Source organism: Protomyctophum parallelum (genome assembly GCF_964188405.1).
Source record: "Protomyctophum parallelum genome assembly, chromosome: 8".
Taxonomy (NCBI): domain Eukaryota; kingdom Metazoa; phylum Chordata; class Actinopteri; order Myctophiformes; family Myctophidae; genus Protomyctophum; species Protomyctophum parallelum.
Window position 1 is genome coordinate 37,053,679 of NC_139703.1, and position 24,439 is coordinate 37,078,117.

General features: G+C 46.6%; 1 protein-coding gene across 4 annotated transcripts in view; it reads left to right on the top strand.

Moving 5' to 3' along the window:
* Positions 1-24,439, top strand: part of LOC310863836 (6-phosphofructo-2-kinase/fructose-2,6-bisphosphatase 4-like) — a 41,655-nt gene that overhangs the window by 7,557 nt on the left and 9,659 nt on the right. For all 4 annotated transcript variants that reach the window (XR_014569692.1, XR_014569693.1, XM_083772335.1 and 1 more), the window contains exons 2-13: positions 5,129-5,245; positions 6,262-6,358; positions 8,311-8,377; positions 9,190-9,264; positions 10,140-10,196; positions 10,736-10,857; positions 14,764-14,971; positions 19,009-19,155; positions 20,172-20,276; positions 21,089-21,218; positions 21,991-22,053; positions 23,945-24,009. Coding sequence is in view for 2 of the 4 variants with exons in the window: in XM_083772335.1 (XP_083628461.1) it covers positions 5,129-5,245; positions 6,262-6,358; positions 8,311-8,377; positions 9,190-9,264; positions 10,140-10,196; positions 10,736-10,857; positions 14,764-14,971; positions 19,009-19,155; positions 20,172-20,276; positions 21,089-21,218; positions 21,991-22,053; positions 23,945-24,009 (1,253 nt within the window). In the remaining 2 variants the exon portion in view is untranslated. The remainder of the gene's footprint in view (positions 1-5,128; positions 5,246-6,261; positions 6,359-8,310; positions 8,378-9,189; positions 9,265-10,139; positions 10,197-10,735; positions 10,858-14,763; positions 14,972-19,008; positions 19,156-20,171; positions 20,277-21,088; positions 21,219-21,990; positions 22,054-23,944; positions 24,010-24,439) is intronic.

Here is a 24,439-nt window from a genome sequence, read left to right on the forward strand (position 1 = left end):
ACAGACAGACAGACAGACAGACAGACAGACAGACAGACAGACAGACTGACTGACTGACTGACTGACTGCATCACTCACGACTCCCTAATTTTCTACTTTAGTGATGCAGCCAGATCAGGATCTGGTCAGTGGTTGTTATTAGTCAGTTACGCAACACCACCAACAACTATAGTGCGTGGGTTGGTATTATTGACTGACCGACTGTAGTGACTGACTGACCCGCGCATCGATGAGAAAGGACTAGTCCAGTGAATGGAACAGTAGCCTACAGTACAGGGATATGTCCAGCACAATTGTTTTCTGATGAGTTGAAAAGGGTGGACCCTATTGTAAAGTAAACACGTGTAATGCTTTAATATGGTGTCGTCCACACAGTTAACAGTTTTATGTGCTTGAAATGTACTGTAATTCTCCAAACTGTTAATAAATTACTTCAATCAATCAATCATTGTTATAACTATCCCAAATAATGCCCCAGTGCAGCGGTCATGTGAAGTATTGTGTGGACCATTTGGTCTGTTGTGTGTCGCTCGTAATTGTGTCGAGTTGCAGGACAACAGTTAGTTGGAGCCTGGAGGTGCCTACACTACACTACTTAAACTAAGGAGGAAATAGCCTATGTCTGCCTGCCAGTAATACAAGATGTCTGGCATCCGTTTGAAAGTTACACGTTTCCTTTTGACAGTCATTTATTATTTATTTCCCCCGTAAGGCTTTTATTCAGCTTTCTGTTGAGTCATCAGTAAGTACTGTGTTCTCTTACTGGATGCTGAGTCAGTCACTAAAGCCATTCGATGTAATAATATTATTATTGCTGGATTGAATTTAACAAATTCAAGAGTATTATATTGAAGAATATAAAATGACATGATTTGATTTACACAGAATTCGTATGACAATACTACGTCATGAGGATGCTGTAATACTAGGTCAAAAGGTAAAACTATGTCTAAACCTAACCCTATACCTAAACCTAACCCCAGTAAAACTATGCCTAAACCTAACCCTATACCTAAACCTAACCCCAGTAAAACTATGCCTAAACCTAACCCTATACCTAAACCTAACCCCAGTAAAACTATTCCTAAACCTAACCCCAGTAAAATGATGCCTAAACCTAACCCTATACCTAAACCTAACCCCAGTAAAACTATTCCTAAACCTAACCCCAGTAAAACTATTCCTAAACCTAACCCTATACCTAAACCTAACCCCAGTAAAACTATGCCTAAACCTAAACTTACGGCGGAGTGGGATGGTTTAGGGGCTACCGTACCTGATACCGTTACTTTGTAGATTTTGATTATTATTACAAAAATACAGTAACCACTTATACCCAATATACATTTCGGCCATTTGAAAATGTACAAGCTGACAACGCATCACATCGCTTGTAGATCTGCTATATTCAAAATATGATTGAATTATTGAATTATTTGAAATTTCCAAATGAGACATTCTGCAATGCATAATGAGTACTTTTATTTTTGGTACATTTTGATGCCAATAGGCTACTTTTGTACTTTTACAAAAGTATATTTTTAATTCCGGGGACTTTTTACGTCAGTCACTGGTGGACGGGTTTCTGAACTGCCCACAGCCCTCCCATGAGACACAGACACAAAAATAAAAGGTGGAATTTTATCATGAACATTAGTGATGACCAATTATATGAAGATATAGGTTGAAAAGAGGTCCTTTTTTTTTTTTTTTTTTAAGATATTTTTTTGCGGCTTACGCCTTTTATTGATTTTTTTTTTTTAAGGGATAGAAAGTAGGCTGACAGGAAACGGGAGAGAGATGGGGGGATGACATGCGGTAAAGGCCGTGTCGGGTCCGGGAGTCGAACCCGCGGCACACCGCGACTGGATCACCAGTCCGGTGCCCAGACCGTTACGCTACGGCCTGGGCCAAGAGGTCCTTTTTTAAGTAAAACATTTGAGTAGGTTTTTCCACCACTGTCTGTCATTATGATGGTCTTGGTCCAAGGCTCCCCTCTGACCCAGTCAGCTGTGTAGATTGTAGACTAGAGTGTGGAAACAAACAAAGTTAATATCTCCACTCTCCAGATGCCTAGTTATTGACCCCCCCCCCCCCCCCCATTGCCTCATTCTGTGACCTCTGCTCATTGTTGACAGGATTCTATCTACTGTCTGGTTGCAGACAGTGTGACTCGGGTTCCACTGGCTCTGTTTGGTCTAACTGTATAATGTACCAAAGTCTTCTGAATTGTTGACCCACAGGAGTGGAGGGAGGGGGGTTGATGTGGGGGTGACCGAGGGACACATTCACACTATGGTCTCGGCCGGGTGCGCAGCCACTCGGTCTTGGACTGGACCACAGGACGTACCAGGCATATGCCCGGTCGGTCGGTGGGCCGACCCTCTGGTGGGACGGTCTGGGCCAAATGTTAAATGAGTTGTCTGTTGGTTGTGTATCATTTATCTTGTACTGTAAATGTGGTGGTGTATAAGGGCTTGTATTTCAAGTATTTGTATATGGGCCTTGACCCGAAAAGTCAGTAGAGTATCTGCACGCTGGTTGTGGTGGGCCAGTCTGGGTCAGTCTGGTTGTGGTGGGCCAGTCTGGGTCAGTCTGGTTGTGGTGGGCCAGTCTGAGCCAGTCTGGTTGTGGTGGGTCAGTCTGGTTGTGGTGGGCCAGTCTGGGTCAGTCTGGTTGTGGTGGGCCAGTCTGCGTCAGTCTGGTTGTGGTGGGCCAGTCTGGGTCAGTCTGGTTGTGGTGGGCCAGTCTGCGTCAGTCTGGTTGTGGTGGGCCAGTCTGGGTCAGTCTGGTTGTGGTGGGCCAGTCTGGGTCAGTCTGGTTGTGGTGGGCCAGTCTGCGTCAGTCTGGTTGTGGTGGGCCAGTCTGCGTCAGTCTTGTTGTGGTGGGCCAGTCTGGTTGTGGTGGGCCAGTCTGCGTCAGTCTGGTTGTGGTGGGCCAGTCTGGTTATGGTGGGCCAGTCTGGCCAAATCGGGCGAAAATGTCCGTGCCGATTTTTTGTCTCAGTCCAGCCCTGCTTGGCAGATGTGGTGGTTAGTGTGAATGCTGTGTACCGTTCCCTCCCTGCATGGTGGGGGTCACCCAACCGTACCCGGGACCGATTGAAGTGTACTCTGATACGGATCGATGCAATGTGAAAGCATTGAATACAGTTGAATGAAGTGTACTCGGATACGGATCGATGCAATGTGAAAGCATTGAATACAGTTGAATGAAGTGTACTCGGATACGGATCGATGCAATGTGAAAGCATTGAATACAGTTGAATGAAGTGTATTCGGATATGGAAGAATCGAGTCCAATGTGACCAAGAAACGTTTGAATCAAACAGACTCGGTGTGAATCTGCCCTGAATGGATCATACAAAAGGCCCCTTTGGTTCTAGAACTGGTTCTTGGAACATCGGTGCTTTCATTCATGGATCCGGCAGCCATGTTTTGGTTCCAGGAACGGTTCCAAGTAACCCAACCTATTTAGGGTTCTGAACCAATTCATTCATAGTGGAAACACTCTGAACCGGTTCAACATTAGAACTGAACCGGTTTCAACCCGGGTGGAAAATGGGCCAAGGATAATACTGTTGTAGGCCGAAAGATTTGTACAAATGTATCTTTTGCTTTTTTGATATGCGATGTGCAAGCTGCATTACTCAATACACATATGTATAAAAAAAATCACACCCGTGTGAAGTGAGTGGTGCAACGCCCCGCGTTCGAAACGGTTGAGAAATGACACAGTTACCGTGTGGGACTGGGGGTCCCTGTACTGTACTGTACTGTACTGTACTGTACTGTACTGTACTGTACTGTACTGTACTGTACTGTACTGTACTGTACTGTACTGTACTGTACTGTACTGTACTGTACTGTACTGTACTGTCACTGTACTGGCACACCCGAAATCACCATATATCTAGTTAATTTGTTCATGTGTGTTTGTGTGTGTGTGTGTGTGTGTGTGTGTTAGGTTGCGCACAGGTGTTGAAAAACAACCGTGCTGTTTTCGTGCTCAGACGCACCCACCCACCCAGCCACCCAGCCAGCCACCCACCCACCCACCCACACACAGCTCCTCCGTAAGGGAGTGGTTGCACCACTCAAAAATAAACTGTCGACCCGTCGTAAAGAGTGGTGTGGATAATTGAAGCACTTTTGTTTATAAACACACACCTGTGAGTGAGGGGCGCCCTTATCATCCTACAATCCTACATTATCTTACATCATCTCATTCCGGCCAGTCACAATTTGCGTCCTCAGACTCCTCACCTTCGTCTTCAAATGTATGTGTTTACGCAGTGTCATTATCAACGGCATTCAATGTCTGGACTAAATTCTTTTCGCTCCTATGCCACCAAAATGTGGAACGCCCTACCAACAGTCATTAAGACATGTGAATCCCTTGACTCCTTCAAAACCGCTCTCAAAGGGCACCTACGGATGGCTGCAATTCGAAACTGGCCTCTGTAAAATCTGAATCCCCCCCACCCCCCCACCCCATTTTCCCTCACTGTATATAGTATCTTTTCCCTTTTTTGCTTCCCATATGATGAATTCCTGTTCTGTTCTTTACCTACAGAGAAATGTCTATTTGTATGTCTCTAAATGTTTGTATGTCTTTAAATGTTTTGATGAATTGAACAATGTGGACCCTGTTGTAAACAAGTGTAATGCTTAATTGGGTCGTCCACTCACAGTTGACAGTCTTTGTATTGAGTTTGTGCTTAAAATGTACTGTAAATTCTACAAACTGTTAATAAAGATTTCAATCAATCAATCAATCAATCAATCAATCAATCAATCAATGTGTTTAGGACAATGTTTGTGTTTACGCAGTGTCATTATCAACGGCATTCAATGTGTGTGTTTAGGACAATGTTTGTGTTTACGCAGTGTCATTATCAATGGCATTCAATGTGTGTGTTTAGGACAATGTTTGTGTTTACGTCATTATCAATGGCATTCAATGTGTGTGTCAGAAACAAAGACTCTCTTTTAAACATGGATAAACATCACTGTATTGACTTTGAAGCAATTCATTTATCGTCTCGACATTTACATTTCCTCAGGCCTTTATCTAGAGGGATCGATAAATACCCAAAGGTTAATATTTATTTTAATTCTGTCTCCAGTATGCATGACCAACTGTCCTACGCTGATCGTGACGGTAGGCCTTCCCGCCAGAGGAAAGACCTACATCTCCAAGAAGCTGACCCGATACCTCAACTGGATCGGCGTGCCCACTAGAGGTACTGTTCCACACACAGCCCACTAGAGGCGCTGTTCCACACTCTCTCTCTCTCATTAGCAGGCAACAGTACAGCACTATCTCTCTCTCTGTTTCTGGCACAACAGCGCCCCTACTGGTACTAATAGTCATACTCATGCTCATTAACGTCACATAGGCGGACACAGAGTCACGGACATTGCTGTTCCTTGGAGTGGTTGCACCACTCAAAAATAAGGATAGTGGGTCGCACACACCAAGACTTTCAGTTCAAATTGTTTATTTCATATTTGAACAGGACAAACGTTTGGGCTATCCAGCCTTCATCAGTGTGGTCACACTGTGGTCACAGTGGCTGGATAGCCCAAACGTTTGTCCTGTTCAAAAATGAAATGATATGTTTTGAACGGGTAGCGCCACCTACAGTCAGAGCGCGGTGGTCACATGAAGAGTCATTTCATATAAACCAGGCGTGGTGCAACTTTGACGATGGAGAGGGCCAATATATTTCCACACTCACTCCAGAGGGGGCCACAGTCGCATCGCGACGCGTTTTGAGCTTGTAGATCAGCTATTTTTCCTATATTTGAATTGAAAACCTGAATAATTTTTGCTATTTTTGAATTGGAATCCTGAAAAGTAACCTTTTTATTGAATTTCAAATGCATTTAGGCCTAGTTATGTTAACTTTATGAACTGTTAACATAACTATACATTGGACACAAAAAGACAATAACATTTTAATACTAGTCATGAAGTACTAGTCATTTAATACTAGTCATTAAGTACTAGTCATTTAATACTAGTCATGAATTAATTAAAGCGGGTTTGGAATTGTAAACAGCTGAAATCAATACTACATCAGTATTCTGATATTAACATGCGGGCCGCATTAAGTGAAGGTGGGGGCCGCATGTGGCCCCCGGGCCTCCAGTTGCCCACCCCTGATATAAACAAACACTGAAACACTGACCAATCCCCTCACTGTCCCTTCCTTCCTTCCTTCCCTTCCTTCCTTCCTTCCTTCCTTCCTTGTAGAGTTCAATGTCGGGCAATACAGGCGGCAGTGTGTGAAGATCTACAAGTCCTTTGAGTTCTTCCGTCCAGACAACGAGGAGGGCTTGAAGATCAGACAGTGAGTCAGCCTTTTACAGTCTGTTGTTTACCACAGGCTCTCTGACTGTGTTTAGAGACGGTAGACGCCAGGTCTGTTGTCCTAGTTAAAAACAGGCTCTCTGACTGTGTTTAGAGACGGTATAGACGCCAGGTCTGTTGTCCTAGTTAAAAACAGGCTCTCTGACTGTGTTTAGAGACGGTATAGACGCCAGGTCTGTTGTCCTAGTTAAAAACAGGCTCTCTGACTGTGTTTAGAGACGGTAGACGCCAGGTCTGTTGTCCTAGTTAAAAACAGGCTCTCTGACTGTGTTTAGAGACGGTAGACGCCAGGTCTGTTGTCCTAGTTAAAAACAGGCTCTCTGACTGTGTTTAGAGACGGTAGACGCCAGGTCTGTTGTCCTAGTTACTCTGACTGTGTTTAGAGACGCCAGGTCTGTTGTCCTAGTTACTCTGACTGTGTTTAGAGACGGTAGACGCCAGGTCTGTTGTCCTAGTTAAAAACAGGCTCTCTGACTGTGTTTAGAGACGGTAGACGCCAGGTCTGTTGTCCTAGTTAAAAACAGGCTCTCTGACTGTGTTTAGAGACGGTAGACGCCAGGTCTGTTGTCCTAGTTACTCTGACTGTGTTTAGAGACGGTAGACGCCAGGTCTGTTGTCCTAGTTACTCTGACTGTGTTTAGAGACGGTAGACGCCAGGTCTGTTGTCCTAGTTACTCTGACTGTGTTTAGAGATGCCAGGTCTGTTGTCCTAGTTACTCTGACTGTGTTTAGAGACGCCAGGTCTGTTGTCCTAGTTACTCTGACTGTGTTTAGAGACGCCAGGTCTGTTGTCCTAGTTACTCTGACTGTGTTTAGAGACGGTAGACGCCAGGTCTGTTGTCCTAGTTACTCTGACTGTGTTTAGAGACGCCAGGTCTGTTGTCCTAGTTACTCTGACTGTGTTTAGAGACGGTAGACGCCAGGTCTGTTGTCCTAGTTACTTTGTCAGTTGCTGTTCCCAACACATTTAGGCCTGACGTCAAAATAAAAACGTTCGCTCTGAAAGAATATATATTCAAAGATTTGTGCCGCATTTTTACGATTTTTCAAAAATAGCAGACCTACAAGCTCGTAGCACGCCACTCGGTGGCACGCTATGAGCTTGTAGGCCTGCTATTTTTCAATAGCTAAAGTATAACATAATGCTTAGTTAGTCGAGTTAACACTCGATTCCTTGACCATTCGCCCTGTTTTGGTGGTTTGACAAATGTAAAGTACTTTCAATCTATCTGGCGTCCCTCGTATAGCAGTGGTGACCATTTCGTGGTCATGGGTCCATTTGGTTCCATTTTGTACAGTCTCAGAGTCACGGGGGTCCTTGATATTAAAACGTCTTGAGAACCACTGTATACACTAAATGGAACAGAAACTTAACCCATTTTGGGGCGGGAACCCCTTTTGGTGTTTTAAACATTATGTTTTAATGTAGCTATTGACAAAATAGCAGATCTACAAGCTCATAGCGCGCCACCGAGTGGCGCGCTACGAGCTTGTAGGTCTGCTATTTTTGAAAAAAATAATCGTGATTTTTTTTTTTAATAAATTTCGACGTCAGGCCTAAATGGGTTAATCAGTATCATTCATCGTTAAACAAATTTTGGGCGGGAACCCCTTTTGGTGTTAGCATTATGTTATGCTTTAGCTATTTAAAAATAGCAGATCTACAAGCTCATAGCGCGCCACCGAGTGGCGCGCTACGAGCTTGTAGGTCTGCTATTTTTGAAAAATCGAAGAACGACTGACATAGAAACATAGCTTTTTCAGAAAACTGTCATTTTCAAACAGACATTTTTTTAATCTGACCTCAGGTCAGAATGGGTTAACGCCAGTGAAGGAAGTAGTTATTCTGCTGTAAATGGACTCTGTGTTGTTTGCAGACAGTGTGAATAGTGAATAGTGAATAGTGAATAGTGTGAATCTTCCTGTTTGCAGACAGTGTGCGTCGGCGGCGTTGAACGACGTGCGACAGTACCTCACAGACGAAGGAGGACAAGTGGCGGTAGGTCACGCTGAGATTATTATTATTATTATTATTAATATGGGCCAAATGTTGGAATGCTGCGTGGTCCTTTATAAAAGGCTGTCCAATAGAGCATCGCAGTCCCGCCCCCTCGAGAGACCCGGAAAAGAAATCCCCGTTCATTTTCCTCATAGACTTTTCAGAAAGTATTTATTTAAAGACGTTTACGCCACGGCGGACAAAGCCAACTCTTGTCGTGACAAATCATGACAACAAACAAAAATTTTCGGGCCAAACAAAGAATTAGAAAGTACAAAAAAACGGCAGGTTACAACACTTTTGTTGTTGTTTTTCTTCTTAGGAATTATTTGTCTAATATATTGTGTGTTGTCATGATTTGTCACGACAAGAGTTGGCTTCGTACGACGCTTAAAAGGTCTTTAAATAAATACTTTAAGAAAAGCCTATGGGAAAATTGCATTGGGATTCAACTGAAAGGGGGAGGGACTGCGACGCTCTATAAACCCCCAGATTAACGGGGGGTATTTTGTTTTCAATAGGGATTATGAGTGCCCTGTAATGTAAGAGACCCCCCATGTATCCTATCCGCTTTGGTCTCAGCCATCTGTCTGACTTTGTATTTCTCCCATAATTCCATGTCGTGTGCTCCTCCAGGTTTTGTATTTCTCCCATAATTCCATGTCGTGTGTCCTCCTCCAGGTTTTGTATTTCTCCCATAATTCCATGTCGTGTGCTCCTCCAGGCTTTGTATTTCTCCCATAATTCCATGTCGTGTGTCCTCCTCCAGGTTTTGTATTTCTCCCATAATTCCATGTCGTGTGCTCCTCCAGGTTTTTGATGCGACAAACACGACCAGAGAGAGGAGAGACACTATCCTGCAGTTCGCTGAGCAGAATGGCTTCAAGGTGCGTTCTGTCGTCAGAGAGCAAGGCACGGGTTAAGGTGTTCTGTCGTCAGAGAGCAAGGCACGGGTTAAGGTGTTCTGTCGTCAGAGAGCAAGGCACGGGTTAAGGTGTTCTGTCGTCAGAGAGCAAGGCACGGGTTAAGGTGTTCTGTCGTCAGAGAGCAAGGCACGGGTTAAGGTGTCGGCACACTGGGGTGCGTTTATTTACAGACGAATATCGAGGGCGAATTGCGGAGGTCGTAAAAAAATGGGAAAGAAATGATTATGTCAATCACGTTTGCACATTGCCTCAGAATATTTCGTCCGTATACGTTTTATTGCTGTCTAGTAGGGTGTTGGTGATAGTGATAGCCTACTACTGTCTACTGTCTAGTGCGGTGTTGGTGATAGTGATATCCTACTACTGTCTAGTGAGGTTTAGTGGGGTGTTGGTGATAGTGATAGCCTACTACTGTCTAGTGAGGTCTAGTGGGGTGTTGGTGATAGTGATAGCCTACTACTGTCTACTGTCTAGTGAGGTCTAGTGGGTTGTTGGTGATAGTGATAGCCTACTACTTTTCCGCAGAACGCTCCAGTGTGCAGCCACCCTTAAGGTCCATAACGGCGATGGAATAAGTATGACTCAGCACTCCATTCGCAGCTGTCTTTCCCTTTCAGCTGTGAGTGCACGTCAGGAGCAACACAGTCCCTCGAGACAAACTTGTTGCCTCACACAAATTTCCAATTTTTTCCGCTTAATAGTCTGTAGATAAAGACAAAGAGGGGTCATGAATGCTCAGGTTCAGAATATGTCCTGCGTTCTTAATGTCCTGCGTTGCGTTCTTGACGGCTGCGTGGAACCTGACGGCTTTCCCCTTTCCTGTCTGTTGTGTCCAGGTGTTCTTTGTGGAATCTGTCTGTGAAGATCCTGATGTCATACAAGAGAACATCGTGGTGAGTGGATTGAATGTTACGGGTCCTATTTTGGCCTATTTCACCCATTATCCCTACACGTCTTTGCCTCTTTTTTTTTTACTATTTTGAAAAACATTTTTGAATAGTTCAAATCATAGACATATAAAGGTAGACGCCTCTTCCGGGCTCTGGGGAATGTGTTCTCGAGAGGGGGCAGAATTTTTCCGAGATTCCTTGGAAATCTGTGTCAGGCTTCTGGCGGGCGACGTAGCGTGCCTTCAGCACTCTTCCTGCACACTTCCGCCCCTCTTTTCACACACATGACAACAAACTGCAGCGGCCAATGAGGCATCTATTATTTTTTAAATATCTATGGTTCAAATAGACGATCTACAAGCTCACAACGTATGGATGTAGATCGGCTAGTTGAACTATTTTAAAATGTTTAAAAAGTTTAGGGATAAGGGCCACTCGTATCCTTAGTTCAGGAGGACGCACTTATCCCTGACCTCCCTGTTCTTGTGTGTGTGCGTGTGTGCGTGTGTGTGCGCGTGTGTGCACATGCGTGCGTGTTTTAGCAAGTGAAGCTGGGCAGCCCCGACTACACCAACTGTAACACAGAGGAGGCCGTGGAGGACTTCATGAAGAGGATTCAGTGTTATGAGAACTCCTACCAGACTCTGGATGAAGTCCTGGACAGGTGAGAGGATTCAGTGTTATGAGAACTCCTACCAGACTCTGGATGAAGTCCTGGACAGGTGAGCAGGTGCAGGGCCAGGCATTCTCCAAGTCCTCTTTGCATTGGCATCCCGGTTGTTCTTAGAATTGATTTGACATTGTATTGTACTCGTTCATAAAGCTCTCAATGGTCTTGCAGCCCCCTAACTACACCTGCGCCTGCCTAGATGTGTCCCCAACCGTCCTCCACTGCTGCTCCTAAAGAACATGGCGACTAAAAACACAGTGAAACAGTGTTTCTGCTTCTACGGGCCGACTGGCGTGGAACAAACTCCCACTATGCCTTCGACAGGCTGCCTCTGTAGACGTTTAAGTCCTCAAAGGAAAAATAAAAGGCAATAATAATCCTGGTGGCGTTTTTACGAGTGAGGAAACAAATCAAGCTCTTTGTTGTAAGGCTGCCATGCGAGTGCTCTTCTTTGAACCCATTCTGACCTGAGATCAGATTCTAAAAATGTCTTCTACATCCTGACCGATTTCTGAAAAAGCTATGTTTCTATGTCAGTCGTTCTTCGATTTTTCAAAAATAGCAGACCTACAAGCTCGAGATGAGCACAGAGTTCTGACACCAAACACAGTGCTGGTGAAACCTACACACAGAGTTCCTTCCAGGAGGATGAAAGGTTAAAGGACCACTTCACCACTTTTCAACCTATCTTCATATAATAGGTCCTCACTAATAATCATGAAATACTACTCGGTCTGTGTCTCATAGGAGGGCTGTGGGCAGTTCAGAAACCGTCTTCCAGTGACATAATCGATGGGGAATACAAGCTAATAGAAACTGCAGGCTTTCTAGTCCTGAAAAGTTGCAATGCGAAAATGGAAGCCATCGTTCTCACGATAATGAAAATCTAAACATTTTTGTAAAAAAAATATCTTGTTTAAAAAAATAATCTGCCTAATGATGATGTCACTGGAAGACTGTTTCTAAACTGCCCACAGCCCTCCTATATATGAGACACAGACTGAGTAGAAAAGAATCGTGCCATTTTATCGTGATTATTAGTGAGGACCTATTATATGAAGATAGGTTGAAAAGTGGTGAAGTGGTCCTTTAACACCAAGGATACTTTACTTACTTTATGTGTTTATTTGGACAGCACAATGCATATTAATGGACGTCACATGGACGTAAATACACCGGATATAGCACAGTTGCAAATTTTCATCCGCAGTCCTCACAGGAAACACAAAACGGAAAAACAGACAGTGGAATACATTTACATGACATTACATTAGGGAACACAGCATAAAAAAGAAATACACCTAAAATAATCATGAATGGTTGCAGCTTTGGGTTTCAAGCAACCATTTTTTCAGATTGTATTTTACGCAGAGGAAGGCCATTCCATGCTACACAACCCTGTACTGAGAGGACATTTTGGCCCAATGTTGTTTGCCGGTGCGGCGCTTCGCAGTCTCCTCGAGTTGTTGCTACAAATGTAATCCGACGACCCTGAGGCAGTATTTGGGCTAAGCAGGCTCCTTATCTTCCTGGTTTACCATCCCATCCCTGCTAGGACACTGCGTCCAGACATAAGCACAGCAAAGTCTAGTTATAACGGCAATGATTCAGAATCCAGTCATAACAATAATTGAAGTGCCACTAAAGTCCTCCTCCAGCCCCCGTGCTGTGGTGGCAGGGAGATAGAGGGTGCTTTTGTTCTGTAGGCCTTCAGTTTCCCTTTCTCCCCCAAAAAAAGGAAGCGAAATCCACCATTTCTACATCACGCTGTGAACCTTTATTTTTCAGAAGCGTTAATATTGTAAGCACGAGTATACTAAGCCCATACCACACCGGTAGGGACTCCTTGGGACAAAACCGTTTTAAGGTCAACCACATTGACCGTAAACGTCTCAACCCTGGCCTTAAACAGAACGACAAATTAACCTTCTCACCAAATGAAACGCTGAAGACTTTGTCACATTCAGCCCTCTCTCCCAATTGAATCGCCCCCGCAGAACGATCGCGTCTCAACCTCATTGTCTCTCCATTAAGATCTGTCCTTCATTAAGATCTGTGGTTCTCTCTCTCTCTCCCTCTGTCAGGGACCTGTCCTTCAGTAGTCTCTCTCTCCCTCTGTCAGGGACCTGTCCTTCATTAGTGTCTCTCTCCCTCCACAGGGACCTGTCCTTCATTAGTGTCTCTCTCCCTCTGTCAGGGACCTGTCCTTCAGTAGTCTCTCTCTCTCCCTCTGTCAGGGACCTGTCCTTCATTAGTGTCTCTCTCCCTCCACAGGGACCTGTCCTTCATTAGTGTCTCTCTCCCTCTGTCAGGGACCTGTCCTTCATTAGTGTCTCTCTCCCTCCACAGGGACCTGTCCTTCATTAGTGTCTCTCTCCCTCCACAGGGACCTGTCCTTCATTAGTGTCTCTCTCCCTCTGTCAGGGACCTGTCCTTCATTAGTGTCTCTCTCCCTCTGTCAGGGACCTGTCCTTCAGTAGTCTCTCTCTCCCTCCACAGGGACCTGTCCTTCATTAGTGTCTCTCTCCCTCCACAGGGACCGGTCCTTCATTAGTCTCTCTCTCCCTCTGTCAGGGACCTGTCCTTCATTAGTCTCTCTCTCCCTCTGTCAGGGACCTGTCCTTCAGTAGTCTCTCTCTCCCTCCACAGGGACCTGTCCTTCATTAGTGTCTCTCTCCCTCCACAGGGACCTGTCCTTCAGTAGTCTCTCTCTCCCTCCACAGGGACCTGTCCTTCATTAGTGTCTCTCTCCCTCCACAGGGACCTGTCCTTCATTAGTCTCTCTCTCCCTCTGTCAGGGACCTGTCCTTCATTAGTGTCTCTCTCCCTCCACAGGGACCTGTCCTTCATTAGTGTCTCTCTCCCTCCACAGGGACCTGTCCTTCATTAGTCTCTCTCTCCCTCTGTCAGGGACCTGTCCTTCATTAGTGTCTCTCTCCCTCCACAGGGACCTGTCCTTCATTAGTGTCTCTCTCCCTCTGTCAGGGACCTGTCCTTCATTAGTGTCTCTCTCCCTCTGTCAGGGACCTGTCCTTCATTAGTGTCTCTCTCCCTCCACAGGGACCGGTCCTTCATTAGTGTCTCTCTCCCTCCACAGGGACCGGTCCTTCATTAGTCTCTCTCTCCCTCTGTCAGGGACCTGTCCTTCATTAGTGTCTCTCTCCCTCTGTCAGGGACCTGTCCTTCATTAGTGTCTCTCTCCCTCTGTCAGGGACCTGTCCTTCAGTAGTCTCTCTCTCCCTCCACAGGGACCGGTCCTTCATTAGTATCTCTCTCCCTCCACAGGGACCTGTCCTTCATTAGTGTCTCTCTCCCTCCACAGGGACCTGTCCTTCATTAGTGTCTCTCTCCCTCTGTCAGGGACCTGTCCTTCAGTAGTCTCTCTCTCCCTCCACAGGGACCGGTCCTTCATTAGTATCTCTCTCCCTCCACAGGGACCTGTCCTTCATAAGTCTCTCTCTCCCTCTGTCAGGGACCTGTCCTTCATTAGTGTCTCTCTCCCTCTGTCAGGGACCTGTCCTTCATTAGTGTCTCTCTCCCTCCACAGGGACCTGTCCTTCATTAGTGTCTCTCTCCCTCTGTCAGGGACCTGTCCTTCAGTAGTCTCTCTCTCCCTCCACAGGGACCGGTCCTTCATTAGTGTCTCTCTCCCTCCACAGGGACCTGTCCTTCAGTAGTCTCTCTCTCCCTCTGTCAGGGACCGGTCCTTCAGTAGTCTCTCTCTCCCTCCACAGGGACCGGTCCTTCATTAGTCTCTCTCTCCCTCCACAGGGACCTGTCCTTCAGTAGTCTCTCTCTCCCTGTCAGGGACCTGTCCTTCATAAAGACCATGTCTCTCTCTCTCTCCCTCCACAGGGACCTGTCCTTCATTAAGATCTGTGGTTCTCTCTCCCTCCACAGGGACCTGTCCTTCATAAAGATCATGGACGTGGGCCGTCGCTACCTGGTGAACCGGGTGTTGGACCACATCCAGAGCCGCATCGTGTACTACCTGATGAACATCCACATCACGCCGCGCTCCATCTACCTGTGTCGCCACGGAGAGAGCCAGCTCAACCTGAAGGGCTGCATCGGCGGGGACTCCGGCCTCTCCCCGCGGGGCAAAGAGGTAGGGCCTTGTCCCGCATGCTGTTATTATGATGATGAAGGTGCATAGCCCAAACATGCTCTTATGCTCTTATGATGCTCTAATCCTCTTATGATCTTATGATGCTCTTATGATGCTCTAATGATGCTCTAATGCTCTTATGATGATGAAGCTGATAGCCCAAACGCGTCTGTGGTGTGTGCCAATAAAACAATATAATAAATGTGAGTACTTTGTCCTCCATTTATTGAAAACTTTGGATGTGCTGCCTTTTTTTGGATTAACCCCATTTAGACCTGATTTATAGAAGAATATATATTCAAAGATTTGCGCCACATGCTTACGATTTTTCAAAAATAGCAGACCTACAAGCTCGTAGCGCGCCACTCGGTGGCGCACTATGAACTTGTAGATCTGCTATTTTTCAATAGCTAAATTATAACATAATGTTTAAAACACCAAAAGGAGTTCCCGCCCAAAATGGGTTAAAAAAGAAAATCCTACTTTTTGTTTGTCTGCCTGCATATCGTTGCTGTCGGGGAGAGAAACGTCTTCTCTCCATTGTTGTGTTTTTTCGTAAATTATTGCCCTACTCTGTCGTACCACAGCGTCACACAGAAGCATAAAAAAGCAGCAGATTCACAAGCTCAAAGCATAGCGCGAAGCATAGCGCGAAGCATGGCTGGAAGCATAGCGCGAAGCATGGCTGGAAGCATAGCGCCAAGCATGGCTGGAAGCATAGCGCGAAGCATGGCTGGAAGCATAGCGCGAAGCATGGCTGGAAGCATAGCGCCAAGCATGGCTGGAAGCATAGCGCGAAGCATGGCTATAATCGGCGCGTTTTGAGCTTGTCGACCTGCTAGTTTTTCTGGTTTTGAATCGTTTTATTTGAGCCAGGAAAAGTAACACTTTTGGACATTTCAGAGAAATCACAAATGAGGCTTTTTTCATGACCAGAGTCGGTGCGTCAGATTGACCCCCAAATGGCGAGGGCTCGGTGCGGGAAGCTGTAGGCTTTCTCTCCCAGGAAGATGCCAATCATTTGCGCTTATCTTTCCTCCACCCCTCCACTGACTCGGAGAATGGAGAATTCATCCGTCAAGGCCTTCTGCCACGGGAGGGGAAGCCTCTCCCCGAGGCCAGGTTTCTTGGGCACAACACAGACCCAATGCCCCATCTCAGTACCGGCCTCAGTGGCTACAGACCAGGGGGGCAGTCAGACAGATATTTAACCAGGGGGGCAGTCAGACAGATATTTAACCAGGGGGGCAGTCAGACAGATATTTAACCAGGGGGGCAGTCAGACAGATATTTAACCAGGGGGGCAGTCAGACAGATATTTAACCAGGGGGGCAGTCAGACAGATATTTTGTGAAGCCACAAGGAAATCGGGATTTCCTGAAAGTTCATATAATGGCCTGTTGTGGCGCTGTCATTGGGCCCAAAAACACCAATAGCCCCATAGAAGTCCATGTATTTGGGTCCAACTTCACCTAGACTGTATTATCTTAATAAAAAAGGTCATGAATACTTTTTGCTTCCAGTCACTAGTTTAAAGTCTCATTTCTAGTCATAATATTCTTTTTGGAAAATTATGGTCCCATTTATAAAAAAAATTACCATAAAGTCGCGCATGTTCTGAGGGGCGTGGCTACCGTTACAGTCTATGATCGGGATTCCCCACCCACTCAAGTCAAAATAAAAACCAACTAAGAAGAAGGGGGGGAGTCCCTCGTTGTCTGGGCCAGCCAATGGGCCAGCTGGGCCCAAACAGATCTAGAAAGATGGCGACTTTCAATTCAAGGACTGACAGGCTTCATTTTACGTTCATGTTAGACCCGGGGAACGCTTTGTCCATATTTTTACAGTCTATGCTACAGACCCAATGCCCCATCTCAGTACCGGGCCCTCAGTGGCTACAGACCCAATGCCCCATCTCAGTACCGGGCAGTGGCTACAGACCCAATGCCCCCATCTCAGTACCGGCCTCAGTGGCTACAGACCCAATGCCCCCATCTCAGTACCGGCCTCAGTGGCTACAGACCCAATGCCCCCATCTCAGTACCGGGCCCTCAGTGGCTACAGACCCAATGCCCCCATCTCAGTACCGGGCCCTCAGTGGCTACAGACCCAATGCCCCCATCTCAGTACCGGGCCCTTAGTGGCTACAGACCCAATGCCCCCATCTCAGTACCGGGCCCTCAGTGGCTACAGACCCAATGCCCCATCTCAGTACCGGGCCCTCAGTGGCTACAGACCCAATGCCCCATCTCAGTACCGGGCCCTCAGTGGCTACAGACCCAATGCCCCATCTCAGTACCGGGCCCTCAGTGGCTACAGACCCAATGCCCCATCTCAGTACCGGGCCCTCAGTGGCTACAGACCCAATGCCCCATCTCAGCACTGGCCTCAGTGGCGTGGCTCGCTAATCATTAAGACTCAATCCTGCTTGCAACACTTATTTTGTGACAACCGCAAACAACTTATTTTTAAAGTAAAGTTTTAATACATACGTGGCTTCCGTGTGCGGTTAGGGTTAGTAATATCGGATTATATATGCACCCCTATACCACTTAGCAACGCCAGTGAAAATCCAACTTTAAACGGTTACACGAGCGTCACAGCGGTTGTTTAGCATGTTTTTCAAGGAGGTTGAAAAGCTTTAGCGCCTCCCCGGCGTCTCCCCTGGTCGAACATTTCCAACTGACTTCAGTTCACTCGACATGCACGCGCACACGCACGACTTCCTTGATAAACATGGAAGCGGCCGACTAAACAACCGCTGAAACGCTCGTGTAACTGTTTAAAGTTGGATTTTCTTTGGCGTTGCTAAAGTTTGAATTAGTGTAAACCTTTTCTGCCCCTTCACTTTTTGGATTCATTGTGCAGAAAAGGGTAAGAATCGTTCCTTGCCCATGCGGTGGCGTAACCGTCTGGGCACCCGACTGGTAATCCAGTCTCCGTGTGCCGCGGGTTCAACTCCCGAGCCCGACACGGCCTTTACTGCATGTCTTCCCCCATCTCTCTCCCGTTTCCTGTCAGCCTACTGTCTGTCCCTTAAAAGAAAAACAATAAAAGGCGTAAGCCGCAAAAAAATATCTTAAAAAAAAAGAAGAAAATAATCGTTCCTTGTGGAAACATGCGCCGTTTCTGAACCGCGGTGGGAGGGGCCCAGGGTGTGACCTCATCTCGGAGCTACAGAATGAGCGTAGGGAGAGAGAGGGCACATGGGGCTACAGAATGAGTGTAGGGAGAGGGCACACATGGAGCTACAGAATGAGTGTAGGGAGAGAGAGAGCACATATGGAGCTACAGAATGAGTGTAGGGAGAGAGAGAGCACATATGGGGCTACAGAATGAGTGTAGGGAGAGAGATGGGGCTGAGTTCTCATTTAGTTTCCGTTTAGTTTTCGTCTGTGGTAAAAAGGTAGTCGACGAACATTTTTTTCGTCTTCGTTTTATAGTCGACGAAAAGAACAACACTGCTATAGGCAGATACTGTTGGGCGGATGGATGATTTCTCCTGCCAGCGTGCGTGCGGTCACTGACCTGTCCACTCTCCGGTCAGTTTGCGCCAGTACTGACCTGTCCACTCTCCGGTCAGTTTGCCAGTACTGACCTGTCCACTCTCCGGTCAGTTTGCCAGTACTGACCTGTCCACTCTCCGGTCAGTTTGCCAGTACTGACCTGTCCACTCTCCGGTCAGTTTGCCTGCAGTACTGACCTCTCTCTCCGGTCAGTGAGCCAGTACTGACCTCTCTCTCCGGTCAGTTCTCCAGTACTGACCTCTCTCTCCCGGTCAGTTCTCCAGTACTGACCTCTCTCTCCCGGTCAGTTCTCCAGTACTGACCTCTCTCTCCCGGTCAGTTCTCCAGTACTGACCTCTCTCTCCCGGTCAGTTCTCCAGTACTGACCTCTCTCTCCGGTCAGTTTGCCAGTACTGACCTGTCCACTCTCCGGTCAGTTCTCCAGTACTGACCTCTCTCTCCCGGTCAGTTTGCCAGTACTGACCTCTCTCTCCGGTCAGTTGTCCAGTACTGACCTCTCTCTCGTGTCAGTTTGCCAGGGCGCTGAGTGAGTTCATCGGGGCTCAGGGCATCGTGGACCTGAAGGTGTGGACCAGTCAGATGAAGAGGACCATCCAGACCGCTGAGGCCGTCAACGTGCCCTACGAGCAGTGGAAGGTCCTCAACGAGATCGACGCTGTAAGTCAAGACCCTGTGTGTGTGTGTGTGTGTGTGTGTGTGTAACTAGCCAATCTACATTGACACGTTGTGAGCTTGTAGACTGGCCATTTTAACTATTAAAAAAAGTTAAAAAAGGCAAAGAAGTTTAGGGTTTAGCGTAGCCGCAATTTGCAACGGTAGATTTTTTTATAATGGGATGAATCTAGAGTTGCAATACCCTCCATTGACTCCCCACTCATCCAATTTGGTTTGCGATCTGCTTGTCTTAAACGACGTTAAACTCACCAACATTGCAGCTGTAGTCCAAGTTTGAATTATCCTCTTTCAATCTGCCAAGCTTGTTTTTCATAGAAATCCACCGTAGAGATGTTATGATCTACTTTCTGTCAAGACATTCTCTGCAGGTGATTATTTTTCTAAGTGCTGGAGTTTGGAAGCACTCGTCGTATGTCACTGAACGGCCCTGCGTACCACCTGTTTCGAATTTGCACATAATGCAGGAGGCAGTGCTTCCAAACTGCAACACTTACAAAAAGAATCACCTGCAGAGAATGTCTTGACAGAAAGTAGCTCATAACATCTCTACGGTGGATTTTTATCAAAAACAAGCTCGGCAGATTGAAAGAGGATAATTCAAGCTTGGACTACAGCTGCAATGTTGGTGAGTTTAACGTTGTTTAAGACAAGCAGATCACAAACCAAATTGGAAGAGTGGGGAGTCAATGGAGGGTATTGCAACTCTAGATTCATCCCATTATAAAAAAATCTACCGTTGCAAATTGCGGCTAGGGATTAGCGGTGACGAAAATGGAGCCCATGATATCTACTTCTATGCATTTGATGTATTTACCTTGTGTTGTTCTTTCTTAATCCAGTCTGGATCAAGAGCGTCTGCTAAATGCCTATGATTGAATATTATAAACTGTGTGTGTGTGTGTGTGTGTGTGTGTGTGTGTGTGTGTGTGTGTGTGTGTGTGTGTGTGTGTGTGTGTGTGTGTGTGTGTGTGTGTGTGTGTGTGTGTGTTCTCCCTCAGGGTGTGTGTGAGGAGATGATGTATGAGGAGATCCAGGGTCACTTTCCTCTGGAGTTCGCCCTGAGGGACCAGGACAAATACCGCTACCGCTACCCCAAAGGAGAGGTCAGTACCGCTACCCCAAAGGAGAGGTCAGTACCGCTACCCCAAAGGAGAGGTCGGGATCGGATTGGTCTTTTCTATTTGTTGTGTGTGTGTGTGTGGTGGTGGCGATGCAATGACGCATCGGGCCTTCTCTCTCTCTCTCTCTCTCTCTCTCTCTCTCTCTCTCTATCTCTCTACCTGTCTGGTCTGCCACGTTGAGCTCCTTTAAGCTGATTTGTAAGACGAGCAGACACCACATCCCAGATGGCTAATGGCCACTTACGCTCCGCTAATGATCCCCGCGTGAATAAGCTGCCTCTCTCTCTCTCTCTCTCTCCCAGACCGATCTGGCTAAATAAGTGGTAAATAAGTGGTAAATAAGTAAAGCCTTAATTCACTCCTGGTCGGTCTGTCTGTCTGTCTGTCTGTCTGACAAGCTTGTGTTCTCTGCCGGCCCGTCTGTCTGTCTGTCTGTCTGTCTGACGAGCTTGTGTTCTCTGCTGGCCCCACTGTCCGCACAGGTTGTTTAATTAACCCATTTTGGGCGGGAACCCCTTTTGGTGTTAGCATTATGTTATGCTTTAGCTATTGAAAAATAGCAGACCTAGGTCTTACAATCCTTATAAATCTTACAAGGACCAGGTCCTGGTTTTCATAAAGTGACGCTGTGCTCTGGTTCCTAACCGTCCCCCCCCCGTCCCCCCCCCCTGTCGTACGAGGACCTGGTCCTGGTTTTCATAACCCATGCTCTCTCTCCCCCCCCCCCCCCCCCCCCCCTGTCGTACGAGGACCTGGTCCTGGTTTTCATAACCCATGCTCTCTCCCCCCCCCAGTCGTACGAGGACCTGGTCCAGCGTCTGGAGCCCGTCATCATGGAGCTGGAGAGACAGGAGAACGTCCTGGTCATCTGTCACCAGGCCGTCATGCGCTGCCTGCTGGCCTACTTCCTGGACAAGTCTGCAGGTCCGTCCCATTTTTCACCCCTGTGTCAATTATCTAATGTGATCCTGGGCTCTACACACCCTCCACCAACCTAGTCCCCATAATGGGGGACAAGGGGAGAGCAACGGACTTGAACTCATGCTTCCTTCATGCCTGAGTGTCCAAGTTGCTCCTTTACACCTGACAGGGGGGAGTTTCCCTGGTTGGACGTAGCACGTGGAAGGAACACATTATTCCAACCAGTTCCTTTCCCCTCCATCAGGCGCCCCGGCTGGCCAGGGGGAGGCAGTATAGAGACCAGTTCCTTTCCCCTCCATCAGGCGCCCCGGCTGGCCAGGGGGAGGCAGTATAGAGACCAGTTCCTTTCCCCTCCATCAGGCGCCCCGGCTGGCCAGGGGGAGGCAGTATAGAGACCAGTTCCTTTCCCCTCCATCAGGCACCCCGGCTGGCCAGGGGGAGGCAGTATAGAGACCAGTTCCTTTCCCCTCCATCAGACGGCCCGGCTGGCCAGGGGGAGGCAGTATAGAGACCAGGATTACTGCATGTTTTTTGTGAGGGTATACCTACCACCTACCCACTGAAACCTTCTTATCTCTTATGTTTCAACTTTCGTAAATGTAATCCCCTATTTGGTCAAATCTACAGGGTCACACAAAAGCATCAAAAGTGGCAGATCCACAAGCTCGAGAATGCAGTGCAAACCGACGCGTTTTGAGCTTGTAGCTCTGCTACTTTTGCTCCTTGTAGTGCCGTACGTGCATTAACCCGGTGGTGTGCGTTTGGTCTCCGACAGAAGAGCTGCCCTACCTGAAGTGCCCGCTGCACACCGTGCTGAAGCTGACGCCAGTGGCCTACGGTAGGCTGACGCCACTTAACACATTTTGGGGCAGGAACCCCTTTTGGTGTTAGCATTATGTTATGCTTTAGCTATTGAAAAATAGCAGACCTACAAGCTCGTAGAGCTTGTAGGTTAAAAAAACATCAAAGAACCACTGACATAGAAACATAGCTTTTTCAGAAAACTGTCATGATGTAGAAGACATTTTTAGAATCTGATCTCAGGTCAGAATGGGTTTACACCTTAGAGTATATATGAATAGAGACGGCACCCAGAGGAAACCCTGAGGCGAAATGGACATAGTGGCCGAATGTGGTATTGCAGCGTGGGCCCCAAACACATGAACGTGCTGGTCTGTTGACTATCCTTGTGCACGTTCACGACGGACGCACGCTCGTGCGCGTTCAACGGCAGCGCGTTCATGTGTTTGGGGCCACTCACTATTGCAATTCATCCCAGAATGCACTCTGTTCCTACCTGGAAGGAGGAGTGAAATCGCCTCATGCGCTTTTGAGCAACTTAATGCAAGTCGATGGGAGGAGAACTCGGATGCCATCTCTATTCATATATACTCTAAGGTTAACACCCCCTGGCATCCCTAAAGCCCAGTGGTACCACTCTCACACACACACACACACACACACACACACACACACACACACAAATTACAATTAACTTTTTACAAGGAAACAAATATAACGGGGTTGACAGTTCATGTTCACTTAAGGATACACATGGCACCTCCTCCTCCACACAGACAAGCTGCCTAGAACAGCCCAAACAGAGCTCAGTATTTGGCAAGTTGTTTGGCTTTGCTTTTTGTCATGCCAGCTATTCTTAGGCCACTCATGGTCAGTTTATGCACATGACCCAGTCTTCCGAATATCAGTATGGCAAATCTACAGCGATACCCCAGGTTTGTTATACTTCCAAGTAATGGTTGATACTTAGAATGTTTATCTTGGAATGCCTGGTCCATGTACAAATCAAAGACACAGCCCACCTCCAGAATCAGGACCTCCTTGTGACTGGTGGTGTCAACAAAGACACCCTTAGGTGTATTGGGGATGTTAGCAAAGACATCGCATGCACAGCTAAACCAATCTGGTAACACTCTTGAATGTTTATACATCGCTGCACTAGATGGCACATACTTTCGAACGCCATCAGACACTAGGTCAACAATCCGGTCGTGGCGAGCAATATACAAGTTTTTGTATGCACTACATCCATTTGTTATGTGTGCGATGGATTCTAGGTGTTGTTCAGAATCATGATGGTTTATACAGAGTGGAGTGTGGGTGTCGGGATACCAGATTGACAGATTGTACTTGGTTGGTAATACTTGCAGTCTTGCTTTGATGGTGAATGTTAAAACATCCTCCCCAATAGCAGCATTTTTGTACATGGAATGTGAAACAGAGTGATCAGCTGAATCAACACAGGATAACTTTCCCTGCAGTCGAAGGCCACGCCAATGTTCTTTATCTTCAGTCTGTTTCGTGCTATAAGCAGAACCCTTCTTGCCGTTTCTTCCTGTAGTCTAGTGTCCGTACACACACACACACACACACACACACACACACACACACACACACACACACACACACACACACACACACACACACACACACACATACATATTATTAACTGTAAAACTGTAAAAAGGCAATGTAGAATTGTTTCGACGTTCGGTGGCGCGCTATGAGCTTGTAGGTCTGCTATTTTTGAAAAATCGTGAAAATATTTATTTCAGGATTTAGAAGATTTTTATTTTATTTCTACGTCAGGCCTAAATGGGTTAATGCTCCTCCCGTCGAAGTCACTGTCTACAGTATAATAGCATGGTTGTTCTGCTGTCTGAACTAATAATAAATAATAATAACATGTCTTTCTGTTGCCTCGTCAGGCTGCAAGGTGGAATCCATCTGCCTAAACGTGGAAGCGGTGAACACACACAGAGACAGACCAGAGGTAGGTATACAGACATACTTTCAGATCACAACGTCTCGCTTCCTGACGCATTCTGAGCTTGTAGATTATTTCTTTGATTTTTCTCTCATTTCTTCGTGAAATTAGTGGTGGGGAAAAAATAATTGAATTTGTTTTTAATTAATGAAAAGCTTAGCTTTTTTGGTAGTGTTTTTTGAAAATGTTTTGAAATGTTTCGTCTTTACAGTCACGCAAATTCATCCTAATATAAATAGAAATCATCTAAGCATTATACAGCTTGCTGCTTAGCAGAAATGTTAATAATATAAAGATATTTTTTTAATATATTTTCATGAAGAGAAAGGGCAGCTCCCTTGCTTGGATTTTTGGGAGGTGTAGTTCCAGAGTCCAGACTACAGTATCTAGCATTCTGGGAGGTGTAGTTCCAGACTACAGTATCTAGTATTGGGAG